The 27,954-nt window shown below is 41.5% G+C and overlaps 2 protein-coding genes across 11 annotated transcripts in view; one reads left to right on the forward strand and one right to left on the reverse strand.

Moving 5' to 3' along the window:
- Positions 1-8,519, reverse strand: part of TXNL1 (thioredoxin like 1) — a 31,592-nt gene extending 23,073 nt beyond the window's left edge. For 6 of the 8 annotated variants that reach the window (XR_014074742.1, XR_014074741.1, XM_081562323.1 and 3 more), the window contains exon 1: positions 8,261-8,519. Coding sequence is in view for 4 of the 8 variants with exons in the window: in XM_081562323.1 (XP_081418449.1) it covers positions 8,261-8,358 (98 nt within the window). In the remaining 4 variants the exon portion in view is untranslated. Of the gene's footprint in view, positions 1-7,613; positions 8,082-8,260 lie in introns of those variants that run through there. The other 2 variants (XM_081562327.1, XM_081562328.1) reach the window with 1 other exon arrangement.
- A 262-nt stretch (positions 8,520-8,781) lies between these two features.
- Positions 8,782-27,954, forward strand: part of WDR7 (WD repeat domain 7) — a 373,254-nt gene continuing 354,081 nt past the window's right edge. For 2 of the 3 annotated variants that reach the window (XM_081562297.1, XM_081562301.1), the window contains exon 1: positions 24,235-24,327. In XM_081562297.1, the coding sequence (XP_081418423.1) occupies positions 24,320-24,327 (8 nt within the window). In that variant the 5' untranslated portion in view covers positions 24,235-24,319. Of the gene's footprint in view, positions 8,893-24,192; positions 24,328-27,954 lie in introns of those variants that run through there. The other variant, XM_081562306.1, reaches the window with a different exon arrangement.

A 27,954-nucleotide genomic window follows, 5' to 3' on the forward strand; every position in this document is an offset into this window, starting at 1 on the left:
AGTCACTTCTGTCAGTGACTGGATAAGGGCATGAGAGAGATTTCAAGAGGTTAGTAATGTTCCATTTGTCCAGAAGCTAAATAAACATGCGTGTGTATTCAGTTTGTGAAAATTCTGTGAACCGTACGTTTATCTTTGTGTACTGTGTATATTTCAATGAAAGTTCCAAAAATTAAGAAAAATCTTGGCTTTAACAGCTAGGAACACAAGGAAAAGCAGATTCTAAAGCACAAGATGTTCAAATTCACAAACGTTCAAACTCAAGTTGTGATTCTCTCTCCATTCTTAATATTTTAATCAGCATTTTCATCTTTTGGCATCTTTAAGACTCACAGCAACAAGAAAATAACTATTATTTTCTTAAACATTAAACTTGATGCTTCTGAAAATAAATTTTTTGATCCAACAATTTTAGGCCCTGAGACCAAATTTTAAAGGAACAAACATTTGCAGTCGATGAAATCTATCTTTAGGTTAACAAAATACTTCTGCCTATTAATCAGTCTTAAACATTATGGATGGGAGTACACACTGGTAGATCCTTTTTGAAGGGCCATTTGGTCATTATCTACCAACTTTAAATGACCACACTCCAAGATTCAACAACGTTACTCCTCAAAGTCAATCCTACCTTAACACTCAATTTCACAATAATACGTATAAGGAAGTTCAATGAAACATCTGGGATAGTTTTTTAAAGAGAGAAATAATCTAAATGGCAATCAATAGAAAAACACTTCTAAAAATTATAATATATAAAATAAGTTATGATATATGGTACAACACAAGGAAACAGAGCCAGTATTTTGTAATAACTATAAATGGAATGTGACCTTTAAAAACTGCATTACTGTATGGTACACTGTAACTTACATAATACCATGTATCAACTATACTTCAACAACAACAACAAAAATTATGACACATTCACACCAGGGGACAAGGATAATCCCTTTAAGTTTTCAAAAGAAAACTTAAGTCTCACAAAAAAATGTTCTCTATGACCACATTAAACACACGCCTTTATCTGTGTATTTACATGTTATACGTGTATACAAATACATACTTACAAGCTAGGTGTGTCACACAATAAACTATTACTTCTGAAGAATGGGGTTGGAAAAGGAAGAGAAAGTTTAGGGGAGACTTTCAAAACTACCTATACTTCTGTATTCTTTGGTCTATATGATAGTTATTTTCCTTTTACTATAATAAATAAATTAATAGTAGATGATTAAATGTTAGCTGCATTTAAACAGTAGTCACAAGAGAAGCACAAGTATCATGCTATATCATAGAATATACCTGGTATACACACAATATCAGATTTTCTCATTCCCAGAAAAACCTTCTTTCTGCAAAAGCGTGTACTCAAAATAAGAAGGCTTATGGAAAAAATAAGATTAGTGTAAGTCACTTACACCCATGCAACTCTGTAAACATACTCCTAAGAAAAACAGTAACTGGTACTCAGGAAATACCTGAACAGACAGGCAGGAGCCTCAGACCTAGAGGCTACCTCAGGGGACATTCAAATTGTACAAAAATGATCAAGTGGAAGTGCTTGCTGTATTACAGGTGCTGCAAGAATCCAGATGGAAGGGAAGCTCAGAGCCAGCAGGGCGGCCCCCCAGGCAGGTGACAGGAGGAACCGGGGCTAGGAGCTGAGGCTCAGGTTTACTTTTATTAGTTTAGGCTTTCTTAAACAGATCCTGAAAGGGAGCCTGCCTCTGTGGCTGAGGGCTTTTCTGCCTGTTACAGGCTCTATTCCTATTCCTGCCCTTTATTACCTAAGAAAAATATTAGAATATTAACCAACACAACCTCCGCTCTTGTATGGACATCATCACTCCACTCATCAATCATGTATGGGCTAACCTGAAGCTAAACAGACTGCAAAATAATGACTGTCTTGAAAATAATAGTTCCCTTTCAAAATTTAACCTTACCTAGATCCTCTGTTTAATTTAGTTAGCCGTCAAGTCACAGAACACAGAAGCACAGAAATATACAGCAGCATACTTTCACATTATAATCACTCAAGTGAAATTACTTGCTGTTTTAATAAGGTCCTTGCTTACCACTAGCATCTAAAAGTAAACTTAAACTTCCAAAATTAGCTGAGCTCACGAACAAATCATCTAATTTCTCTGGAAAATAGGAAGGGACTATATTCTTCAAGGACCTTTCCTATCTCTAGAACATTATGTCCCCAAACATGCCTAAATTCAGGACTGTACTTTTTTGACTTTGCAAAGCCCCTAATTCAAAGTCGTTAGATAGTAGATAACCTCAATACCTTTGAACTTGTAAGAGACCAGGGACCATCTAGTTCAGAGGTTCAAAAAAAGAAAAAAAAAAGATTATTTTTCCACCTCTGAACTCTTTGATGGAAAGCTTATCTGTTAGATCCAGTATGTAAGAACTAAAACCACAAAGCTGAAACGTTAAAATTGACCTGACAAAACACAATTATTTGATGAGAGGCAAATGCAAGGAGAAGGAAATGGCAACCCACTCCAGAATTCTTGCCTGGAGAATCCCATGGACAGAGAAGCCTGGCAGGCTACAGTCCATGAGGTCGCAAAGAGTCAGACACAACTTAGCAACAAACCACCACCACCAGATGCCAGAAAAGTTAAATGACTTGATCAAGATCAGACACTTAAGTTAGTGGCAGGGTCACAACTAGAACAGTTAACTCCTGAAGCCAATCCAACATCAGTTTTCTTTGAAAACATGGTGCTGCTGCTAAGTCGCTTCAGTCGTGTCCAACTCCGTGCGACCCCATAGATGGCAGCCCACCAGGCTTCCCCGTCCCTGGGATTCTCCAGGCAAGAACACTGGAGTGGGTTGCCATTTCCTTCTCCTTGAAAATACGCTAGGTTCTTCTTAATAAGTAAGATTTGTATTTAGTCATAATACAAACAGATTCTATTACAAGAACTTGCTATTCTTTCCCATTTGCTAAAGTAGTCAGCTCTCTACATCAAGCGGTAATGTGTACAAATACACTCAGCTGGTATATGGGTGTGGAAAATGTACATGCTTTCTGAAGATGTATTTTAAAAGTCTACTTTCTCAGAGGCATGCCTGTAGAATAGGTTGTTTCTAGATGTATTATATTTACTAATGGACAAGCATAGTCATAACTGATCCTATTAGGGACACAGAGTCGCTAGCATTCACTAAGCGTGTATTGTATGTTATGTACTTTATAAAACCATTAAATTCATTTAGGCTTCACAATTCCTCACTTTAAAGACAAGAACAATGAAGTACAGTGCTGAAATCTGATCACAAAATCCAACTCAACTGCTATTCCAGAACCTCCAAAACAGTGGCCCACACTGTGCTTTTTGCTTTGTTTTGGTTGTTATTTCTAAGTTAACCACCAAGATTAAAATTACTTACACACTCTTGAAAGGCAACCAGACGGATTATATACTGCATGATATCATCTTCATAGTGTCACAATTCAAGAGTGACAGGGGCCTGCAGGAGGATGGGGGTGGGGGTGGGGTAGTGAGGGATTGTGCAATGCTGGTATTCCTGACTGGGTATTGGTTAGACAGGTGCAACCATTCTGAAAACTTATCAAACTATACACCTAAATGGTTTGTGTACATTTTCTGCATGCCTGCTATACTTCAATAAAAATGTTTATTTAAAAAATAAATCTCTATATATTCTCTAGGGCCTGACCAAGCCCTAGTTATCTTTCTGCCACCTATGTCACTCCCTAATATTATCTGCTTGGTCCTTATGGACTGTTGGGCCTGTATTATGTTAAAGTACCTTCAGTCCACAGTAATTTCACAATACATAATTAGTATTATTATATAATGTATTATTGGAACAAACTACCATAATCACTGTATCTCACCATTCTAATACACACTGACATTCTTCTTTGTTGTTGCTGTGTTAGTCTCTCAGTCATGTTCAACTCTTTGTGACCCCATGGACTGTTGCCCACCAGGCTCCTCCTCTGTCCACAGCATTCTCCAGGCAAGAATGCTGGAGTGGGTTGTCATTCCCTTCTCCAGGGGATCTTCCCAACCCAGGGATCGAACCTGGGTCTCCTGCACTGCAGGCAGATTCCTGACCATCTGAGCCACTAGGGAAGCTATTCTCAGACATTCTTCTTAGACAGTAGCCATAACAGCTCAGTTCAGTCAGTTCAGTTGCTCAGTCGTGTCCGACTCTTTGCGACCCCATGAACCGCAGCACGCCAGGCCTCCCGGTCCATCACCAACTCCACCTAACTACAAAGTAAGACCTGCTTGAAGAAAACTGAATATATGATAAACATATCTACAAAAGCTGTACACTCATGAATTCATGATAAAAATCACTCATTGCTGAGTTTTATGGGAAAGAAAACATACATTCTTTTAAACTTGGTGTTAATCAGTGATAACAACTGTTTCTGACCACTTAAGTGTATACGGGTATCTTTAAGAAGTAACAGTTTGGAGATACCAGTTACAAAAACAAGTTATCACAGTATATAATCCACATACATAATTCCATCCTCTGAACAGTATGGTTAGGCTACATGTTATTATTCCCATTTTACAGGTATGTAAATGAATATCAGAATGTGAGCTGAATTGTCCTCCATCAGAAAGTTCTGCAAGCAGAGCTTATTCAAGGCAGCATTTACTGATAAATATCAGGCTCCATGCAATACAAAGGTGAATTTGCATCGCCCTTCTGCTTAGGCTGGAAAGAACAGGATAGCACTTTATAATCCAAACAGTGCATTCAACAATGGGACCTTAAATAAGATATCTTAAATAAGATCTCTTTGTGACTCAACTTTTAGTTTATAAAATGGAGATAATACCAAAGATTATTTTGAGGACTGCAGGAGTAAACAAGTGCTTAAGTAAGTCCCTTATACAGACTAACTTAAACGTATTAAGAAGTGATGATTATTTTAATTGCTTAAAAAAATACTAGAGAAGGGTGACATTCAGTGGGCTAAAGACAGTTTTTCCAACAAATGGTGTTGGGAAAACTGGAGAGCCACACGGAAAAGAATGAAGTTGGACCCTTACTTTAAACCATATACAAGTTAATTCCAAATAGATCACACATCTAAAACTTAAGAGCTAAAACTAGAAAAATTTTTCATGAAAACATAGGGAGGAATATCCATGATACTGGATTTGGCAATGATTTCTGGGATATGACACCAAAAGCACAAACAACAAAAGAAAAACACCAGATAAGCTGGACTTCATCAAAATTTTCCAACTCTTGTGTATCAAAGGACACTATCAAAAAACTGAAAAGGCAACCAATGGGAGAAAATATCTGCAAATGATACATCTGAAAAAGAATTAAGATCTCCAATATATAAAGAACTCCCACAAATCCACAACAAAAAACAAATAACCCAGTTCAAAATGGGCACAGGACTCCAACAGACATTTCTCCAAAGAAGACAAACGGTCAATAAGCTTGTGGAAAGATGCTCAACATGATCAGTTATCAAGGAAATGCAAATCAAACCCACCAGAAACCACTTCACGCCCATCTAAGATGGCTATTAAAATATTTTAAAAAGTTGATAGGTAGAGAAACTGGAACTCTCCTGTGGGGCTGGTAGAAATGCAAACTTGTTCAGCCACTGTGGAAAATACTTTGGTGGTTTCTCAAAAAGTTATACACAGAATTACATTATAATCTAGCAATTCTGCTCATAGGTATAACCCAAAAGAACTGAGAGCAGGGACTAACAGAGATCCCTGTACACTAATGTTCACAGCAGTGTTATTTACAAAAGCCAAAAGATGGAACCATCCAAATGTCCATCAACCATTCATCAACAGATGAATAATCAATATGTGATATATACATACAACAGAAAAGGGAAGGAAACTAGGACACATGCTATAACATGAACCTTGACAGCATGGTAAAATAAGCCATAAACAAAAAAGACATATATAAATTTCTAGCTAAATGAGTTATTAAGAATAGGCAAACTGATAGAGACAGAAAGTAGAAGAGAGGTTACCAGGGGCTGGGGGCACTGGAGAAAAGGTATGGGAATTTCTGTTAAACGGTGCACAGTTTCAGTCTAAGATGATGAAAGAATTCTAGGAAATAGATACGGGTAATGGTGGTACAACACTGTGGATATACTTAATGCCACTGAATTGTACATTTTAAAAAGGCTAAAGTGGCAAATTTACGTTACATATATTTCACTACAATTAAAAAAACAAATGAAAAATAATATTGGAGAGCTGCTGCTGCTGCTAAATTGCTTCAGTTGTGTCCAACTCTGTGCGACCCCATAGACGGCAGCCCACCAGGCTCCTCCGTCCATGGGATTTTCCAGGCAAGAGTACTGGAGTGGGGCACCATTGCCTTCTCTGATATTGGAGAGACAAATTCTTAAACAGAAGAGCAACAGTCTGCATAGTAAAATTAATAGGATGGATAAAGCATGGAAATTGAGAATAAGGAATATGGCTTAAAATAGGAATAGAAAGGAAATTAAAAAAAGAGGTGCTTGAGAAAACTATGTTCTTGGCCTGAAGTAGGATGATAGTAACTTTTCTCACTTCAAATAAATTATGTATTATTCTGTCATCTCTCCTCCTGCTATGGTAAGAGAAAAAGAAAGTTTATCATAGAGGCACCAAAGTGTAAACCCTCACACTGATGAGAATTAGAAAACTGAACTAAAAATGAGATGTTATTAAAATCATCTCTTCCTTTTCTCAACTTTGGCCTAGGACTTAACAAATGTATAGGTATTTCCTCACTGTCACTATAAAATCAACCAAGCTGGGAAGACACACTTTAAAATCTAATGCACTGCCCCCTTCCGTTTCCTTATGAAAGAGACTGGTCCCCAAATAACTCAACTTGTTTTCATTTCTATCTGCTTCCTTCCATCCCCTAAAACGAATCTAATCCTAATGCTACCGTTTAGATATTCAACGTTTATTGACTCATGTTCAATACGTTTGAAGCACTTTTTGCTCTGAGATTCAAAACACCGTCTTACGTTTATATAGTTTGTTGTTGTTGTTTAGTCGCTAAGTCGCGCCCGACTCTTTTGCTACTCCATGGACTGTAGCCCACCAGGCTCCTGTGTCCATGGGATTTCCCCCGCAAGGACACTGGAGCAGGTGCCATTTCCTCCTCCAGGGGATCTTGGACAATAAAATGTGTTACGTGAACAGTGATACTTGTAGGACATTTCTCCAAGTTATAGTGTAAATAACCACCAGTGTGGTCAAGGTAAGTCAAATGGACACTTCTAGTCCCTCTATTTTGGGTGGGCACTGACGCAAAATGCATGGGGAGGTCAGTAAATACACAAACTCGCTGAAATCTTGGTTCTGAATATCCACTTCCAACGCGGCACTCTCACAGAGGAACACACCACACACCCAACATGGAAGATCCACCGGCTCTGCAACCTATGAATTATGTCGAGATTTACGAAAGCCAGGTAACACCTTTCAAGTTCCCTCTCCTCTTAAATCACCAAGTCAAAAATGGAGTCTATTCGGTCAAAGCCAGTTGTGTGGACACCTGTCTACCTGTACTGTATATATATAAATATATACATATGTACCTACCATAATTGCCCCGATCAGGCGCAACTGCTTACACAAGGCGGCCTAAGATGACTAACCAAACGAGTAACAAAACCTTCAAGGAAAGTAAGAAAGTATCCTGACCCAACATCTTAATTTAAAATGCACTAGCTGAGCCTTAGGTCTAAGCACTAGGCGGATTAGTTGCATAGCTGAAATCTTCCTTCACGTTTTCCAGACCTGCAGGTGGTGAGACAAACCGTTCGGTAAGTTAAATCTGGGCGGGGGGGGGGGGGTTCCTAAGATACAAGTTGACAGCTGGACCCCGGGAAAGACTTAGGGGATGGACAAGAGCCAAGGGCCGCTGCGGGAAGACGCCCGCAGACAAGAAGGAAAAGAGCCGGGCCACCCTTGAGCAAAGAGCTCGTCCAAAGGAGCGGGCGGGGACCGCGGGCCTGGGGACGCGGCCGGCTAGGCCAGCGAGCCCGCCGGAGCCGCCCCCCGGGCCTCGAGCAGGGGCTTCAGACCCAGGGGCTGAGGCCTCACGGGGCAGCGGCCTGGGGCCGGAGCCGGCGCCGGCGCCGGACACTTCCGGGGGCGGAAGGAGACGGCAAGACGGGAGGGGCCGGGAGAAGAGGGAGCGGACGGCCACGGCCCCACCACCATCCCGGGCTCGGGTCCGGCCTCACCCCCGCATGGTGAACTTGACCACGGCGAGTCTGGAGCCCGCGCCGCTCAGCTCCGGCTGGAAATCCGGGTCACTCCCGACCGGCTTCACGCCCACCATTCTCGGAGAGCCTGGGCAGGGCGGCCGCGACGCCGCCGGCTTCAAACCTGACGGAGGAGCGGTCCTGATGGAGGAAGCGGCGGCAGGCGCAGGAAGGCCCAGGCCTGGACTGAGGAGGCGGCGGCCGCGGCGTCTTCTCCCCACAGCGCTCTCTCAGTGCCGAGTCACGCCAGGGAGCGGAGCGGCCGAGGGGGCGGGGCCGGGGGGAGGGGAGAGGCGAGGGACAGGCCGCCCGCGGCACCCGGCAGCCACCGCGCGGCAGGGCCGCCTGCGCTTGCGCACGCTGGCGTTATTTCCGCTCCTTCCGTTTGGGCTCCCGCTGACCCAATCCTGAGGAGCGACTTGTGGCCCCGCCCTCGACTGAGGAATCTCTCATTGGCTGGAGCGGCGCAGGCGCGGACGAGGAGCGGTCGCTTGCGCAGGCGCACGTTGCGCCTCAAGTTCACGTCTGTCTTCGCGATGCCGAGACCTGGGAGTTTTTTTTTTTTTTTTTCACTGAAGAGTTTCCTGGGGTTTTTACTGAGGGGTGAGCAAGTGAGAAAATAACCTTTTCTTTTTCCTCCTCCGGAGTTCTTGGCTGCTGCCTTAGGTCTTAAGTTCCCTCCAGAAATACTAAGAGTGTAGTTCTGTCTCATGTTGGGGACAAACCGCCGCATTAGATAAAATAGACTTTGTGGCGACCCCATGGACTGCAGCGCGCCAGGCCTCTCTTGTCCCTCGCCGTCTCCAGCATGGACTTTAGGAACACGTGTTAACGAATTTTCGGTACACACGGGCCTTCTCTGGGTGCTCCTCCAGAAGATATGATACACCTTTCACTTGTCCCTGAGAACATGGAACTTGTGCCTCAGTTGTTGTTCCGTTGCTAAGTCCTTTTCTGATTCTTTGCGACCCCACGGACTGTGTAGCCCACTAGGCTTCTCTGCTGTCTCGGAGTTTGGGCATATTCCATGTCTACTGAGTCAGTGATGCTGTCTAACCATGTCGTCCTCTACCACCCGCTTCTTTTGCCCTCAGTCTTTCCCAGCATTAGGGTCTTGACCAGTGAGTCAGCTCTTGGCATCAGGTGACCAAAGTTTTGGAACTTCAGCCTCAGCATCAACCCTTCCAATGAATATTTAGGGTTGACTGCCAGGACAGAGGAGAGTCTGGTGGCTACAGTCCATGGGGTCGCAAAGAGTCAGACACGACTGAGGACTTTCGTTCACTCACTCCTTTAGGATGGGCTTTCCTGGGGGCTCAGATAGTAAAGAATCTGCCTGCAATATGGGAGACCCGGGCTCGATCCCTGAGTTGGGAAGATCCCTTGGAGAAGGAAATGTTAACCCACTCCAGTATTCTTGCCTGGAGAATCCCATGGACAGAGGAGCCTTGCAGGCTACACTCCATGGGGTCGTAAAGAGTCCAACAGGGCTGAGCGAGTGACTTCTGGATTAACTGGTGTGATATCCTTGCAGTCGAGGGTTCTCGCCACTCTTCTCCAGCACACCACCCTACTTTAGGAACTCATAACTTGGTGATACACGCAGTTACAGTAACAAAGAAGCTTGCAAAGGAAACAGTGGAAAGGGGCAAGGTAAGTTTGCTAGGAAATGTGGCCCCCTGAACCGAATCTTGATAGAGAAGGGCATAGCCAGACAACAGGGTACTCCAGCCTGAGAAAGCTTCAATGCAAATGCATAATTGAGAGTGCTGCTGCTGCTGATAATAATAATAGCTCATAGTTAACAAATTATCATCAAAAAAGCAAGAGAGTTCCAGAAAAACATCTATTTCTGCTTTATTGACTATGCCAAAGCCTTTGACTGTGTGGATCACAATAAACTGGAAAATTCTGAAAGAGATGGGAATACCAGACCACCTGACCTGCCTCTTGAGAAACCTGTATGCAGGTCAGGAAGCAACAGTTAGAACTGGACATGGAACAACAGACTTGTTCCAAATCAGGAAAGGAGTATGTCAAGGCTGCATATTTTCATCCTGCTGATTTAACTTATATGCAGAGTACATCATGAGAAGCGCTGGGCTGGAAGAAATACAAGCTGGAATCAAGATTGCCGGGAGAAGTTATCAATAACCTCAGATATGCAGATGACACCACCCTTATGGCAGAAAGTGAAGAACTAAAAAGCCTCTTGATGAAAGTGAAAGAGGAGAGTGAAAAAGTTGGCTTAAAGTTCAACATTCAGAAAACTAAGATCATGGCATCTGGTCCCATCACTTCATGGCAAATAGATGGGGAAACAGTGTCAGACTTTATTTTGGGGGGCTCCAAAATCACTGCTGATGGTGATTGCAGCCATGAAATTAAAAGACGCTTACTCCTTGGAAGGAAAGTTATGACCAATCTAGATAGCATATTAAAAAGCAGACATTACTTTGCCAACAAAGGTCTGTCTAGTCAAGGCTATGGTTTTTCCAGTAGTCATGTATGGGTGTGCGAGTTGGACTGTGAAGAAAGCTGAGCACCGAAGAATTGATGCTTTTGAATTGTGGTGTTGGAGAAGACTCTTGAGAGTCCCTTGGACTGCAAGAAGATCCAACCAGTCCATCCTAAAGGAGATCAACTCTGGGTGTTCATTGGAAGGACTGATGTTGAAGCTGAAACTCCAATACTTTGGCCACCTCATGCGAAGAGGTGCCTCATTGGAAAAGACCCTGATGCTGGGAAGGATTGGGGGCAGGAGGAGAAGGGGATGACAGAGGATGAGATGGCTGGATGGCATCACTGACTCGATGGACATGAGTTCGGGTAAACTCCGGGAGTTGGTGGTTGACAGAGAGGCCTGGCGTGCTGCAGTTCATGGGTTCGCAAAGAGTTGGACATCTGAGCGACTGAACTAAACAAATTATGTGCCAGACAGTATACAAGCTCTTTGAGTATGTTAGCTCATTTAATCTGCGCAACAACCTTAATTTTCCAAAGTTCACACAGCTGTGTGAAGTCAAGACAGCATTCAACTTAAGGCAGTCCAACACCAGAGCTTGTGTGCACGCTAAGTTGCTTCAGTCCTGTCAGACTTTTTGCTATCCCATGCACTAGAGCCCACCAGGCTCCACTGTCCATGGGATCCTCTAGGCAAGAATACTAGAGTGGGTTGCCATGCCCTCCTCCAGAGGATCTTCTCAACCCCAAGTCTCCTGTGGCTCCTGCATTGCAGGTGGATTCTTTACTGCCAAGCCACCAAGGAAGCTTCTAGCACTAGTATGTTCTTTTAGCTATTAGGCTAGATGACAAATCAAGTGATTTACCTTTGGTTGTAGCTGGGGTGATTAAATTGAAAGTGGAGGTCAGATGATGACTAGCTAAGTAATTTGTATTTTGACGTGAAGGTAATGGAGTAGTAGTCAAGTAGTCAAGTAGTAGTCACTGCAGGACGATTTTGTGGTTACAAATGTCTTTAGAAAATGCCCGGAGTTAAAAGGAAGGAGGATGAAAGGCAGTGAAACCAGTTTAAGAGCTTAACTGCAGGTAATCCAGAAACTGCCTTACAGGGGTAGCTGCAGTCAAATGATGTGTTTGAGAAACAATTAGATAAAAACAACAGATTTGAGTGACCAATTGAACCAATTTGAGAAGATGACGAAGGAGTCTAAGATATTGCAAGTGTTTCAGTCTTCTGGCTCTTTTAAAAGAAATTATTTATTTAGTTGCATCAGTTCTTCGTTACAGCACATGGGATCTTCATCACATCCTGCGAGATCTTTTATTGCAGCACTTGGACTCTAGTCGTGGCTCTAAGGCTTAGTTGCTCTGGCATGTGGGATCTTGGCTTCCCAACCAGGGATCAAACCCACATTCCCCGCATTGCAAAGTGGATTCTTAACCACTGGACTACCAGGGAGGTCCCTTCCGGTTCTTTTTTACTGAGCTAAGATGCCAATAGGATATCCTGGCGAGGTATACACGAGATAGTAGGAAGAATGAGTCTGAAACTAGAGTAAGGAAAAGGCTAAAGCTACGGAGTGGAGAGTCATCAGTTTGGCATATAACTGAAGTCCAAAAAACGTGAAAAGAGAAGCCTAAGTGTGCTGCAGAAACAGAAAATAATTTTTCCTAATTGAACACAGCCAGAGCAGAGCTTTAGTAACTATATTCCTTTCTCATGTGCTACCGAAACAGTGTGATGGCTTTAGACCCAAAGAGACGAAAGTTTCCATAATAAACCTCGACTACTTATTATTTTATGGCCATGGAAAAGCTGCTAACCTCTCTGAACTCCAGCTTTCTTGTCTATGAGAACTGAAGAATACCTACTTTCTAGGATTGAGAAAGTTTAATAGTAGATGATGTACATAAGGAACTAGAATATAAGGTGCTCAGTAAAAGATTTCATAAACAGTAGTATGTTAGGGCTGCCATATCAAAATGCCACAAACTAAGTGGCTTATCAGAAATTTATTTCACAGCTCTGAAATGAAGACTGGAAAGCCAAGATCAGGGTGTCAGCAGGTTTGGTTTCTCCTCAGGCCTCTGTCCTTGGTTAGTAGAGAACACCTTCTCACTGTGTCCTCACGTGGCCTTTCGCTTGTGCACCCATAAACACATACATCAACGTGTACACTCCTGGTGTCCCCTTCCCTTCTTATAAGGACACCAGCTCTATTGGATTAGGGCCTACCCTTACGACCTCATTTGACCTCGGTTACCTCCTTAAAAGTCCTATCTTCAAATATGGTCACACTGGGGATCAGGGCTTCAACCTGAGTTTGGAGGCACACAATTCAGCACATAACAGGGGAATTACTATTATTCCCAAGGGTCACCCTGGTTTTGCCCAAGAAGCAAATAGAAAGGCTCTCAACCAAGGCAGTTTTGGTAAATATTAAGTGGCAGAGAGGATTTATGAAAATAAGGCCTAAGAAAGCTACAGATTCCCAAGAGGCAAGATAAAAAGGGGGATTGTAAAGGTTAAATCTGATAAATGCGTTTTGTTGTTTGTTTTCCATCTGTTTCTCTGTGTCAACTCTCAACCGTTCTTCACCCTGTTCTTAGTTCCAGGAAACTGACCCACAAGAACTGGATCAGTAGGATTCCTTGTTGGAGCTTCTTGTTGAAGATTAAAGGATGAAAGAGAGGGAGACCCACTTGTTAGTTCTCACAGCTCCCACCCAGCCTTGTTGCCGCAGGCCATAGCTCCTGGCCGGAGGCTCTTCATACCATTGCCCTTTTGGAGTTCCTATAACTGCTGTGTTCCTTGGTCCCTTCAGGGCTGGAAGTCGGAATCACTGCCTGTTGGTAGAACTTATGGCCACTGAGGCTGTCCTTGGAGAAACACTCTGTTGTAAGGGATCCTCACACGATCAGGAGATGCAGGCCAGGTGATGGTTGTCCCTATTCTACTGATGACAAGACTGCCTTTCAGAGCAGTATGTAACTCATTCCGTTACACAGTCACGCGCTGCTTAGCCCTGTCAAGGTCACACTCAATATAATACAGAAACAGACTTTATATGTGTTCATGGAAACATTTAGCAGACACTGTTACAAAGTGATGCTCTAAAGGGTGACTTTTTCTCATCTATATTTTCTAAATTTCTTTAATAATTATAAATAGTCTATGTAATAATAAGACAAATAATAAAACAAGAAAGAGCACAATGAGAAAAAAAATCCTACACAAGAATTCTACAAAAAACTTCCAGGTTTCTTCCGTGTCCGATTAGTAAGAGCTAAGACAAATAACATTCACAGTTAATTGGTCTTCTGGTTTCATTTAACTAATAATGCTTAATTTCATCGGAGAAGGCAATGGCAACCCACTCCAGTACTCTTGCCTGGAAAATCCCATGGACGGAGGAGCCTGGTAGGCTGCAGTCCGTGGGGTTGCTAAGAGTCGGACATGACTGAGCGACTTCACTTTCACTTTTCACTTTCATGCATTGGAGAAGGAGATGGCAACCCACTCCAGTGTTCTTGCCTGGAGAATCCCAAGGACGGGGGAGCCTGGTGGGCTGCCGTCTATGGGGTCGCACAGAGTCGGACACGACTAAAGCGACTTAGCAGCAGCAGCAGCAGCAGTGACCAGAGTCAGCCCTCTGCAGACAGCTGATCCAGCCTACAGTTATGTTTTGTTTGACGTTACCTGCTAGTGTGTGTGTGTGTGTGTGTGTGTGTGTGCGCGTGCGCGCACGCTGATGACGTGGTGATACTTGGAACTTTCTATTACACATTTTGTTTTCCCTGGTATTTCTGTTTCTTTTTTTGGCCTTGCCTCATGGCTTGTGGGATCTTAGTTCCCCAACCAGGGATTGAACCCAGGTCCTGGCAGTGAAAGCACCTAGTCCTACCCCCTGGACCATCAGGGAATTCCCTCCCTGATAATTTCTAATTGCCTTGTATCCTCACACTGTTTACCTTTATTGTAGTGGTTTTTGTTGAAACTTCCCATCATACTGAACATTCTACAATGAAACCTTGAGCACTGTCAGGGTAAGGGGTGCCAACCCTCTTTGCAATGGAAAATCCGAATATAACTTTACAGTTAGCCCTTCCTATGCACAGTTCTAAATCTGTGGATTCAGACAATCATAGTACATATTTAGTCAAAGAAAGCTGCATATAAGTGGACCCTAGCAGTTCAAAACTATGTTGTTCAGGAGTCCATTGTATTTTGTCTGTTGCTTTTTTTTTTTAATTGGTTATCTCCTTCCTGGAGCCTTTTATCCTCATGTTTAGTCTAGACTGATTGTCTTATATTACCTACTACATGGCTGTCATCTGGGATTTCCCTTCACTGATCATTTGTGTAAGCACTGGAAGTCCCTAAATCCACTGATTTCCTTTTCTATGATACTACTCTTTTGGGTATTTACTTGGGAGTAGAGTTGTTGGATCATATGGTAATTCTTGGGCTTCCCTGGTGGCAAGGTGGTAGAGAATCTGCCTGCCAGTGTAGGAGATGCAAGAGATGTGGGTTCGATCTATAGATCGGGAAGATCCCCTGAAGTAGGACATAGCAACCCACTCCAGTATTCTTGCCTGGAAAATTCCATGAACAGAGCAGCCTGGCGGGCTACTGTCCATGGGATCACAGAGAATTGACCTGACTGAGCACCTGAGCGCTCAGCATGGTAGTTCTAGGTTAAACTTTTTAAGGCACTGCAAAGTGGCACCATGTTCCATTCCCTCTTATGCAATGCGTAAGAGTTCCAGTTTTTCCACATCCTTGCCAGCACTTTTCCTTTTCCTGTTTTGGGGGAGGAGGCAGAGATGGCCATCCTAATGACTGTGAAGTGGTATCTCGTAGTTTTGATGTGCGTTTCCCTAAAGACTGAGGGCATTGAGCATCTTTTCATGGGCTTTGTGATCATTTGTCTGTTTTCTTTGGAGAAATAGCTATGCAGTTACTTTGCTCATTTTTGAATTGATTTTTGGGAGGATTGTAGGATATATTTATATATTGTGGCTATTAATCCCTGTCATATATGTGATTTGCAAATATTTTCTCCCATCTTATAGGTTGTCTTTTTACTTTCTTGATAGTGTCCTTTGATGACAGCAGTCTTTAATTTTGATAAACTTTAATTTGCTTATAATTTCTTTCGTTATGTGTGCTTTTGGTGGCATATACAAGAAATCTTCAAATCCTGCATGATAAAGATTCCTTATGTTCTCATTAAGAATTTTATCATTTTAGCTCTTCTGTTTGACCCGCCATCCACCATTTTTGAGGTGATCTTCAGTTTGATTCTAATCATTTCAAAGGATTCTCATGGTAGAAAAGATAGGTACAATTTTCCAGTTTAATACATATTTGAATGTTTGTTGGACAGGTATTATGCAATAACTGTACAATCTCTGATCTTCATTTATCTTTAAATTTAGTCCTTTTGTAAAGCCAGTTTTTGAAAAGCAGGGGTAAGAATTTAATGAAGAAAGAACTTTTATTCTACAAAAAAAATTCCCATAAATTCCTCTGAGATATAATATACTTCTTTAAATAACTAAATTTTTATTAGCAGAAATCCAGGGATACAAAATTATTGATGAATCAGATAAACTGTACAAAATCCTCATTAACTTATCAAAATTACACCTACCTCAATATTCTGCATACAAATAACTCTTGCTTAATAGCTCATTGTTAGCTTGTACCAGTAGAGAACTTAACAAAACAAAGCTTATTGACTGGGTAATTTATTTAAAAAATAATTTCACGTGAGAAACTTTGCTTTATTTTTAAAATTTTGAGGGCAAATTATGTAATTTATACAATATAAAGATTAACTAGAAAGGAAATTCTGCTTCATAATTTCTAAACCCTTTCTAGTTGGAAGCTATTGAATTTGAAAATTGAAAACATTTCCCATAATTGTCCCTAGGTGGTGCAATATCTTTTCAATCAAAGGGGTGTGATCTCCCCCTTAGATAGCAAATCCTTCTATTGACCAGATAGACAACTTCTCCCACTGAATTCTTTAGTGCTGGAAATCAGGCGTTGTCTTGGAGGAGAGACTTTCCCAGAATGACGTGCAGTGATCTGTCACTATCATAAATCTCCTCCTCCGTGAACATACTGGAGAAACTTGTTGACAATTCTGAGTCAGTTTTGGGTGTTTCCCAGAAACGCAAAGTAGTTTTTTCTTCTGGAACTTATATCTGAGGTTCAGAAGTCATTAAGCTATCTAGAGTTGTTATTAAGAAAGCCAGATATTTAGACAAATATTTCCATCAGCTCAGCCTCTGAAATAAAAATCCACATCTTAATGTTTAGGAAGAGTATATTAGGGGTTGGTATGAACTCTTTGGAACTGAAAAACTAAACAGAAGTACACATAACTATGTTTTTACTTAGTTACTTAGAAAGAGAGTTATTTTTCCTGTGGTAGTGTAGTAGCTATTGTCTGGCTAGAATATACAAATAGAGAAGAAATTAAGGCTTTCACTGTATTCAAAGCCTTTTCTCTGACATGTCCTTGAACACACACACACACACACACACACACACACACATATGCATCCTTATCAGTTAGGCCATTCTTGAGTAGCAATACCTGCATACTCTGAGTATACCTGAGAACCAAACACTGAAGACATTCAATAAAAAAAAACGTTAGTGGCCTTCATACAATAAGGAAGTGGCTATTTAAGGTTAAAAACAACATTTCTCACCAAAATTCAGAATATTAGAATCAGAAGGAAGTAGGAGGATCAAATGGTAGGCATCGTATAATTTTACCTGTAAATATTTCAGCCTGCACATCTAGAAGATAAGGCTTCCTTTAAAACTTATAACCAAAACACCGTTGTCACACCTAAAGCGTTAACAGTTCTTCCTTACTGTCATCAAATATCCACTCAGTGTTAAAATTTCCCATTTTTCTCATAGTTTATAACTTATTTGAATTAGTTTCAAAATCAGATATATGCATTGCATTGCTCAATGTGTCTGTTTCTTATCTCTCTCCTATTGCAACTTTATTTAGGGATTTCAGTGGTTACAACTTTGTGATTCCAATGAGAGGGTTTGATCCCTGGTCAGGGAACTAAGATCCCACATGCCTCATGGTGCATAGCCAAGAAAATAAATTAAAACAGCACAAAACTTATTTAATTTTTACTTCTTTTTTCCAACTTTTTTATCAGAAAATATTCAAATGGAGAGAAAAGTTGTAGAAGCAGGAGGAGGAGGAAGAGGTAGAGGAAGGTGGTACAGTGAGAAGAGGGGTACCCCTTGTTGCTAGTCATTGATCGGGGACTCCCCAAGAAGAGTGTGCTCTTGACTAAGTTCAGCTTGCTCAAGCATTCAGCAGGAGCTGCCCCACGGATAGGTGAGCTCGGGTGGGAGGCTGAAGAGACCCTGGAGAAGCTAATAGCACAAGCAGTGAGCAAACCACTCTCCATGGGGCTGGGAAGTGGATTTTTCTGGAAAGGGAATCTGGCACTACTTGTAGCACACAGATCCTCTTAATCATACAGGTTTGAGGAGCAACCCTTCCTGGGCTCTGATGGTCCCCTAATCCTGGCAGCAAGCAGAAGACAGAGGCTGGCAGGACAAACCTCAGTGCCCGTGGCTGCAGCTGGTGGCAGAGCTCCATGTGGCATTCAGTACTTTCCCCCTCAGATCCTAGTTTCCCTTGATGATTTCAATGAGGGGCCCCCAAATCCTCACTTGAGAGGAGCCTGAGCACCCCCAAATCTCATCACCTCCCCCCCTTCCAATTCAGAAGGCATGGGTCGGGAGCACATAGAGATGTTTCTGGAAAAAGACATCCAGTTACTTGGAAAGAAGTGGCTAGATTCAGTGGAAGTCATGAGATGTGGGGGGAAAAAAAAAGAGAAGTCTCCCCATGTCATGTGAGAAAGTGCAAAGGGAAACTCTTAAAGGGTTTTACAATCCCACAAAACCATGCAAAGAACACTTCACCCTCTAAGCTGCGACAGGATGATGAGTGAGTTCTCTAGGTGCCCACGTGAAGACCCAACCGTGACGTGACTTTTAGGGCAATGGGTCCATTAAGGAAAGGACAGAATTAGCGAAGTGCTAGGCACTGTGGGGAACACCAAACCACAGATTTACAACTAGATGAGGAAGAAAAGAACAGCATACATGAAACAGTTCGAAGTGATAGTGGTAATGAGGGCAGTGCTAGACCGCTGGGCAGCACTTGACCATCTGTATTTTCCGAAAACCTTTAAATGGAGGAACAAACCTTTTTGCTTTTTGGAGAACTCGGAACTTCCAAAGGCCAGGAAGTACTGGTGTGCTGTAGGGTAATAGCTACTAAATTCTAAAGACAGAATGATACTTGAGTTTTTTGTTTTGATACCTATAAGCAGTAAAATGTAGCATGTTTAAATTCCTGACCCTTACCCCATGGGTTCCATGTATAATTCCGGTGACAACTATGTATTTTTGGTTAAAACATCAACAACAATGACAACTTATTTGTTTCATTGTCTTTCTTTCCCATCTAATTCACATGAGGTATTGCTGCTATGTTAATATTTGTGGCTGAAACACCCTACAGTGACTGCCCAATGAGTCATGCTCTGTATAATCCTCTCTCTTTGAGTGTAGATGAGACCTGTGACTTGCTTCTAAACAAATAGATTATGGCAAAGGTGATGGACTGTGACTTCCCTGATATAGATAGGTTACTATCTATATCATCTGTATCTACAGGTATATGACTCCATCCTTCTTGTGCTCAGTAGAGAGATGCTCTTTCCTGACTTTGAAGAAGTAGGCTGCCATGTTGGGAGACAGTCTAGGCAGCAGGGAACTGTCTGTGGGAACTGTCTGTAGCACCTGAGGAATGGGATTCTTAGCCGTATGAGTGCTGAGTGCTCAATCGCTCAGTTGTGTCTGACTCTTTGCAATCCCATGGACTACAGCCCACCAGGCTCCTCTGTTCGTGGAATTTTCCAGGCAAGAATACTGGAGTGGGTTTCTATTTCCTCCTCCAGGGGATCTTCCCAACCCAGGGATCGCCATCCACATCTCCTGAGTCTCCTGCATTGGCAGGTGGGTTCTTTACCACTGTGCCCCTGGGAAGCCCTAACCAGAAGGAAATGAACGAGTCTGAGTGGGCTTGGAATCAGATTTTTAGTCAAGCCTTCAGATGAGAATGCAGTCTGCCTGACACCTTAATAGCAGTCCTGTGAGATCATGAGCAGAGGACCCAGTTCATCTGTGCCTAAACTCCATTCCCATGGAAACTGTGAGGCAATAAATGCATGTCATTTTAAGCCACTAAATCTATGGTAATTTTTATACAATAATAAAAACAAATACCATAGTGTTAGGAAAAGCCCCAATCTATGTATTGGTCAAAAACTTTCCATGATGGACTTCCCTGGTGGTCTCCGTAAGACTCCGTACTCCCAATGCAGAGGGTGTGGGTTCGATCCCTGGTCAGGGAACTAGATCTTACATGCCACAACTAAAAGATCCTGTGTACTGCAAGGAAGATTGAGGATCTCCTGTGCTACAGCGAAGATCCAGCACAGCCAAATACATGAATAAAAATATTTTAAAATTCAATGGCTTTTTTTGCCTTTAGAAGAAAGTCCAGGGAATTCCCTGGTGGCCCAATGGTTAGGATTCCAGTCTTCCATTGCAGGAAGTCTGGGTTTGATCCCTGGTCAAGGAACTAAAATCCCACAAGCTCTGCAGTGTGACTAAAAAACAATAGAATAAAGTCCAAAAGGCTTCTGAGGGCAGTCAAGGCTTCTTGTAATCTGAATTTACTTGACTTTTCCCCAAGTTATTTTTCTATTACTGGTCTAGGCCCACTCTCATAAAGACTATATCAAGCTAAGAGAGAGCTCTTTCAACAGAGAGTCTTTCAACAAAGACTGCCTGTTGAAGGAGTCCCTTGCGGGGCAGAAATAACTGAGTCCTTATGTCATAGTTTCTCATTATATATGTCTACTTTATGTCCTCTGAATTAAATGTCCTGTTTATTTTATATATATATATATATATATATATTCATGTCTTACATTTCAATGCTGGAGACAAAGTTGTTTTCCTTTCCAAGTTTTTCTTACTCTAAATCCTGCCCATATTTGTAGATCTCCATAAAATCAAATGTTACTATCCAGCATCACCACAACCCAGAAGTAATTCATCTCTTTCTCCACTACTCCTTATGGTGTCTATTTCTCACATTCCACTATATTACAGCCATATATCTCGATGGACATGTGTCATTCAATTTAGTTGCCCATCATCCAAACACTTTCTGATGTTTACAGAATTCTCTTATGTTGTGTGTCTTGATGGGAAGCAGAGACTGCCTTCTTCTGTAGAAATTAACTCTGCCAAATTCTTGCTTCCTCACCTTGCTTTTCAGTTAAGCTTCAATAAATATATATTGCAGCAAAAAATTTTATTATTTAAGTCTTTCAAGATTTTTACATAATTCCTCCAGGGTTACTGGTAGGATTCAGTTCAGTTCAGTCGTGTCGCACTCTTTGCGACCCCATGGACTGCAGCACGCCAGGCCTCCCTGTCCATCACTAACTCCCAGAGTTTACCCAAACCCATGTCCATTGAGTCACTGATGCCATCCAACCATCTCATCCTCTGTCATCCCCTTCTCCTGCCCTCAATCTTTCCCAGCATCAGGGTCTTTTCAAATGAGTCAGCTCTTTGCATCAGGTGGCCAAAGTGTTGGAGTTTCAGCTTTAGCATCAGTACTTCCAATGAACACCCAGGACTGATCTCATTTAGGATGGACTGGTTGGATCTCCTTGCAGTCCAAGGGACTCTCAAGAGTCCATCACCACAGTTCAAAAGCATCAATTCTTCGGCACTCAGCTTTCTTCACAGTCCAACTCTCACATCCATATATGACTACTGGAAAAACCATAGCCTCGCCTAGACGGATCTTTGTTGGCAAAGTAATGTCTCTGCTTTTTAATATGCTATCTAGGTTGGTCATAGCTTTTCTTCCAAGGAGCAAGCGTCTTTTAATTTCATGGCTGCAATCACCATCAGCAGTGATTTTGGAGCCCAAAAAAATAAAGTCTGACACTGTTTCCCCATCTATTTGCCATGAAGTGATGGGACCGAATGCCACGATCTTAGTTTTCTGAATGTTGAGCTTTAAGCCAACTTTTTCACTCTCCTCTTTCACTTTCATCAAGAAGCTTTTTAGTTCTTCACTTTCTGCCATAAGGGTGGTGTCATCCGCATATCTGAGGTTATTGCTATTTCTCCCACAACCTTGATTCCGGCTTGTGCTTCTTCCAGCCCAGCATTTCTCATGATGTACTGTGCATATAAGTTAAATAAGCAGGGTGACAATATACAGCCTTGACATACTCCTTTTCCTATTTGGAACCAGTCTGTTGTTCCATGTCCAGTTCTAACATTTCTTGACCTGCATACAAATTTCTCAAGAGGCAGGTCAGGTGGTCTGGTATTCCCATCTCTTTCAGAATTTTCCACAGTTTATTGTGATCCACACAGTCAAAGGCTTTGGCATAGTCAATAAAGCAGAAATAGATGTTTTTCTGGAACTCTCTTTTTTGATGATCCAGTGGATGTTGGCAATTTGATCTCTGGTTCCTCTGCCTTTTCTAAAACCAGCTTGAACATCGGGAAGTTCATGGTTCATGTATTGCTGAAGCCTGGCTTGGAGAATTTTGAGCATTACTTTACTAGCGTGTGAGATGAGTGCAATTGTGCGTTAGTTTGAACATTCTTTGGCATTGCCTTTCTTTGAGATTGGAATGAAAACCGACCTTTTCTAGTCCTGTGGAAAATGGTTAGGGTTAGGGTATAATATTGGTGGTTTCCCAGTTGGCTCAGTGGTAAAGAATTCGCCTGCCAAAGCAAGAGACTTGGGTTTGATCCCTGGGTTGGGAAGATCCCCTGGAGGAGGAGATGGAAACCCACTCCAGTATTCTTGCCTGGAAAATTCCATGGACAAAGGACCCTGGCGCATTACAGTCCGTGGGATCATGAAGAATTAGACAAGACTGAGGTCAGTACATATACTTATATAATATTGAACGTATTAGAATGCTGAAGGCAAAAATCTTAGTTTACAGGAAGATTATATATGTAAAAATATATGTGTGTGTATAAAAGTATGAATTTTTCTGAACTCACTATTTGAAAATTTATTTTAGTCCTGTGGTTTAGGAGACTACACACATATATAGACATTGGCAATAAATTTTGTAAACTGGGCGGAGAGGGGCCAGAATGTTAAAAGTTGGGAAATTTCTCATTAATGTTCCAATTAACCTTTGTATTAATATTTCAAGTAATATTAATATTACTTGAAACACAGTAAGTGTACAGTTAATGTTTGTTGAGTAAGAGAGTCAACTTTGTCTCGGAAGGTAACTAACAGATTTTCTTTACGAACCAAAGAAGCTTTCACGCAGCCGAACATTGTCCTTTGGTAACACTCTGTCCTTCCTGTATTTCCAAAAAGTCCTTATAGAGTGTGAAGGGCATTATGGACTTAACGGCTTAAACGTATTCATCATCACAACAGAGAGTAAGTGTATTTATCCCAGCTGGCCGAGGAATTAATTTCTTCTATTTAACATCATTTTTCTGCTCTTTCCTCTTCTCCGATGTGATTGCCAGGCCGTTAATCAAAAGTAGAAAAAAATCATAGAAGTCCAGTTTGCAGTATAAGACAATTTCAGAATTATTGATTTTCAAGTGTTCTATTGACTTTCTAGGTCAACATTATGATTTAGTTTTTCTCATTATGGTAGAAGCAGAGCTGGTCTCTACAAATCAACAGAAACAGCATCTCAGAAAGAACACCTGAGACCTAAAGGATGCTCAATGGCCTAGTGAAGGGAACCGGGGTATGCTGTCTAGGACGCTGACGGATCTGTAACGTATCTGTGGGAAGCGAGTGTCTAAGATGGGAGGAGGAGAGGGGGAAGTTTGCCACAGCAGCTGTGAACAAAGAGAACAAAGAATCTTCCTCATTACCCAGTTCTAAAAAGGGTTAAGTTGCAACTCACTGCAGCTGCCCACAAACAGTGTGCACTGAGAATTCAGGATGAAGAATAGGATGAAGTATTCTGTTTCAAATATATGGCCCCAAAGCAGGTAAATGCATATTTAAGGAAGAAATTCAGTGATGCCAGATTCTTGCATAGAAAAGCACTAAAATAATTAATTTGAGATTATCTGTGTTTGTGATTAGCAGTAATCTTTTTACCAAGATATATGTTTAACTATAAGTATTTCCAAGCCAAAAAATCCTACAAGCTCCTTCCCTGCATCCCTACTTCTTTGCAGCAGTCACCTCAGAGTTACTTACATGCTGTTTCCTGGACTATAGTTCTCAGTAAGGTCCATGAATAAAACTCAACTCACAACTTCTACATTGTTTTTCTTCTAGTTAACAGTTTTGGTGACCACAGAGGGTCCCATAGCTGACGTCTCTCCTTTGCCTAAACTCTGCAAGGATCCAAACACTTGCTACCAGCCAGGCCCCTTGTCCCTGTCCATCTCCTAAAGGAGCCCAGATGATTCGGTAAGTTTCTCTTAGCCTTGAATTTTCTGTCTTGGATGATTGATCCTGATTTTTATTATATGGTGTATAGACTCCCACACTATGAACTAGTAGAGTTTCCCTGAACTCAAGGTAATTCCAGAAGGAAGTACGTTGGATTCTAAGTTGAAAGATGCTGGGAAGACTTTGCTCAGTTGAAAGACACTGGCGAGGTTTGGACTGGTTGATTAGGTAGGAGACGGTCCTGTTCTTTTGCTTGAATTGGTTGCTTGCACAGAGTTTGTTGGAATAAAAGTGAATATACCATAGGAGAGCTTTTGGTTCTGAAGGTAAGGGACAGAATTCCTCCTGGCCGGTTTACAGCTTTCTCAGGCAACTGAGGAACTTGCGGGAGTGGTAGAGGCAAGTCCTCCCATAGGACAGCAGCCCCCTAGTGACACTCACTTATTAGAGAAACTTGCTTGTCTGGGACTTCCCTAGTGGTTCAGTGGTTAAGAACCCACCTGCCAGTGCAGGAGACATGGGTTCAGTCCCTGATCCAGGAAGATTCCACATGCTGTGGAGCAACTAAGCCTGTGGACCACAACCATGGAGCCTGGGGTCCATGCTCTGAGACAAGAGAAGCCACTGCAGTGAGTAGCCCCCGCTCGCTGCAACTAGAGAAAAGCCGGTGTAGCAACGAAGACCCAGCACAGCCAAAAATAAATTTAAAAAATTTTTTAAAGTGTATTTTTAAGAGGGAGGGAGAAGAGACCTTTTCAAATTCAAACTGCTAGAAAGGCTCCCTCACCCACAATCTGATTCACAGCCTCCTTCAGATTCTGTCAAAGACGAATTGTTCAGTCACTGTCTTACCTGACTCTTGTGAATACAAATCTCAAAAGTCTTTTCTGCAAATAGTAAAAAGCCTTAGCCATTTGAGTGGATAAACTTTAACTTATTCCGCTTTTTGTTATAAACTAGTAAGTTTTATATACTAAATGTATATAAATATGTAATACATGTTTCTTGACTGAGTTTTAAAATGAAGCTGTGAGATCTCTGGTTGTACGTTTATCTGTCTGTAGATATATGTCTCTACCTCTAGATGGTATTATCAAAATCAATTTGTTAAAGAGCTCTATTTAATTCACTTAAAAGTAAGTCCTTATAAATTAAATATTTATAAATGTTACAGTAACTAACCCAAATGAATTTCAAGTTTATGTGATCTGGGAGATATTCAATATTAAATTAATATACAGTATTAAAGTTTAAGTTTATTGGTTTAATTAAAACAGACATGTCTTACTTTTATTGAATCTAGGTTTACTAAAAAGTTATCAAATATTATCTCTGTTTTGAAATTCATTAGCAAGAAGAATAGTTTGGGATGATGGCTAACTTGGTCTAATGTCTTATGAAGTTTTCATGCATAATCTAAACATAATTGTTGGGAACAAGTAAATAAATATAAATGAGGTAAGAGCTTTTAGGGGAACTCTTTAAAGTAATTCTGTTTTATGGTAGTGTGCACAGGGAATGTTGCCTGCCATTCCAGTAAGCAAAGAATGTTGCCTGCCATTGTAGTAAACAAGGGTCAAGTCATCAGCCCCTGTAGCCCCCTCATATCCCCCGCCCCAAATGGTGCACCTTGAGGGGAATTCAGGATAGAGGACAACAAGAAGCATTATTTGTTTCTGGCCTTCGGTAGTTAAGATGCATATCTAAGGAATAATTTCAATGAGCCCAGTTTCTTGCATCTTCCCATAGATAGAAAAGCACTAGAATCATTAACTCTGCTGCTAAGTCACTTCAGTTGTGTCCGACCCCGTGCGACCCCATAGACGGTAGCCCACCAGGCTCCCCCGTCCCTGGGATTCTCCAGGCAAGAACACTGGAGTGGGTTGCCATTTCCTTCTCCAATGCATGAAAGTGAAAAGTGAAAGTGAAGTTGCTGAGTCATGTCCGACTCTTAGCAACCCCATGGACTGCAGCCTACCAGGCTCCTCTGTCCATGGGATTTTCCAGGCAAAGTTTTGCTGCTGCAGCTGCTAAGTTGCTTCAGTCGTGTCCGACTCTATGTGAACCCATAGACGGCAGCCCACCAGGCTCCGCCGTCCCTGGGATTCTCCAAGCAAGAACAGTGGAGTGGGTTGCCATTTCCTTCTCCAGTGCATGAAAGGGAAAAGTGGAAGTGAAGTCGCTATGATAGAAATTTATTAAATATATAGATGATTGTCAAGTAAAAAAGGCACTGAAACATTAATTACTGAACATAGGCTTCCTTTCACAGAGAAACTAAAGATATTCAGAACTATTATGGGGATGCATGGATAAATTTTCTATAAAATTTTTTTAGAAATCACAAATAGTATTTGTAAGTTTGCCTATTTATAGAGTGCTAATGTGAAAAGAATTCATAATTACTTACTTCTTAATTTTCACTACAAAGGAAGGTTTTTAAAGGTTAAGAACTCTATTATGTGTAATCAATTTAATTAAATAAGGAAAACATCTTCAGAGGCAAGGAAAAATATAAAGAATGGAAATGTATTTTGTTAAAGGAAAAGAAAGTGACTTTTGTCTTAAATCTGATTATTTCTAAATGGGGAGGAAAGGGACAGACAAATAAGGATATAAAATATTTGTGAGAAAAAAGAAATCTTTATAAAGGAATTCTATGTGGGAGCAGGATTATATAAGAGTACAATAAATTTAATTATGTAAATAAATTTTAATATTAAAGATAAGGCGGTACAAAACTAGAAATTTATTTTCTCTCTTTGTTAAGAGGAAATTTTTTTGACATATTGATCTGCTTTTTGATAACAGATAGAAAAAATTTTCTTTCCTTTTAAGTGATCTGTTAACTTTCTGTAAGGGCGTCCCTGGTGGCTCAGCGATAAAGAATCCGCCTGCCAATGCAGGAGACACGAGTTGGATCCCTGGGTTGTGACAATACTCTGGAGAAGGAAATGGCAACGCACTCCAGTATTCTTGCCTGGGGAGTCCCATGGACAGGGGAGCCTGGTGGGCTACAGTCCACTGGCTCGCAAGAGTCAGATACACCTAAGTGCGCGCGCACACGCGCACACACACGTAACTTTCTGTATTTTGCCTTTAAAATTTTACATTGTCACTCTGGTTAACCGAGTAAGTATTGTTTCACAGTGACCTATGATTCTACTTGACCAAATGTTTTAAAACCTTTTTGATATGTTTGACAAGCTTCCCCAAGTCAAATTCTAAACGAAATTTTTAAAAATATACACTTTCATCCATCTATTTACTGGGCTGCACCAGGTCCCGGCTGCATGAGAAATGGAATATTTCCTGCCACATCTGTAAACAAGGATGTCGCGGTCATCAGCCACTGCAGCCCTCCACTGTGAGTTGGTGAGCCCTCAGAGGGCTCAGGAAGGAGAACACCACCTGTGATCTAGCAGCCATCGACTACAGCCACTGCCTATGGTGAGCCTTGAGGAAAGGAAGCTCAGAATGTGAAAAACACAGAATCCTAGCCCCAGATAGCCGAGGTGCAATGAAAGAAATGATTTCAGTAAGGCTAGACTTTTGCATCTTCCCATACACAGAAAAGTGCTAAATTGCTTAATTTGAGATATCTGGTTTTCTTTAATTAACAATAATCTTTTTTTAAAAAAATCA

This window comes from Giraffa tippelskirchi, chromosome 14 (genome assembly GCF_054371585.1).
Source record: "Giraffa tippelskirchi isolate mGirTip1 chromosome 14, T2T-mGirTip1v1.2.pri, whole genome shotgun sequence".
Lineage (NCBI taxonomy): Eukaryota > Metazoa > Chordata > Mammalia > Artiodactyla > Giraffidae > Giraffa > Giraffa tippelskirchi.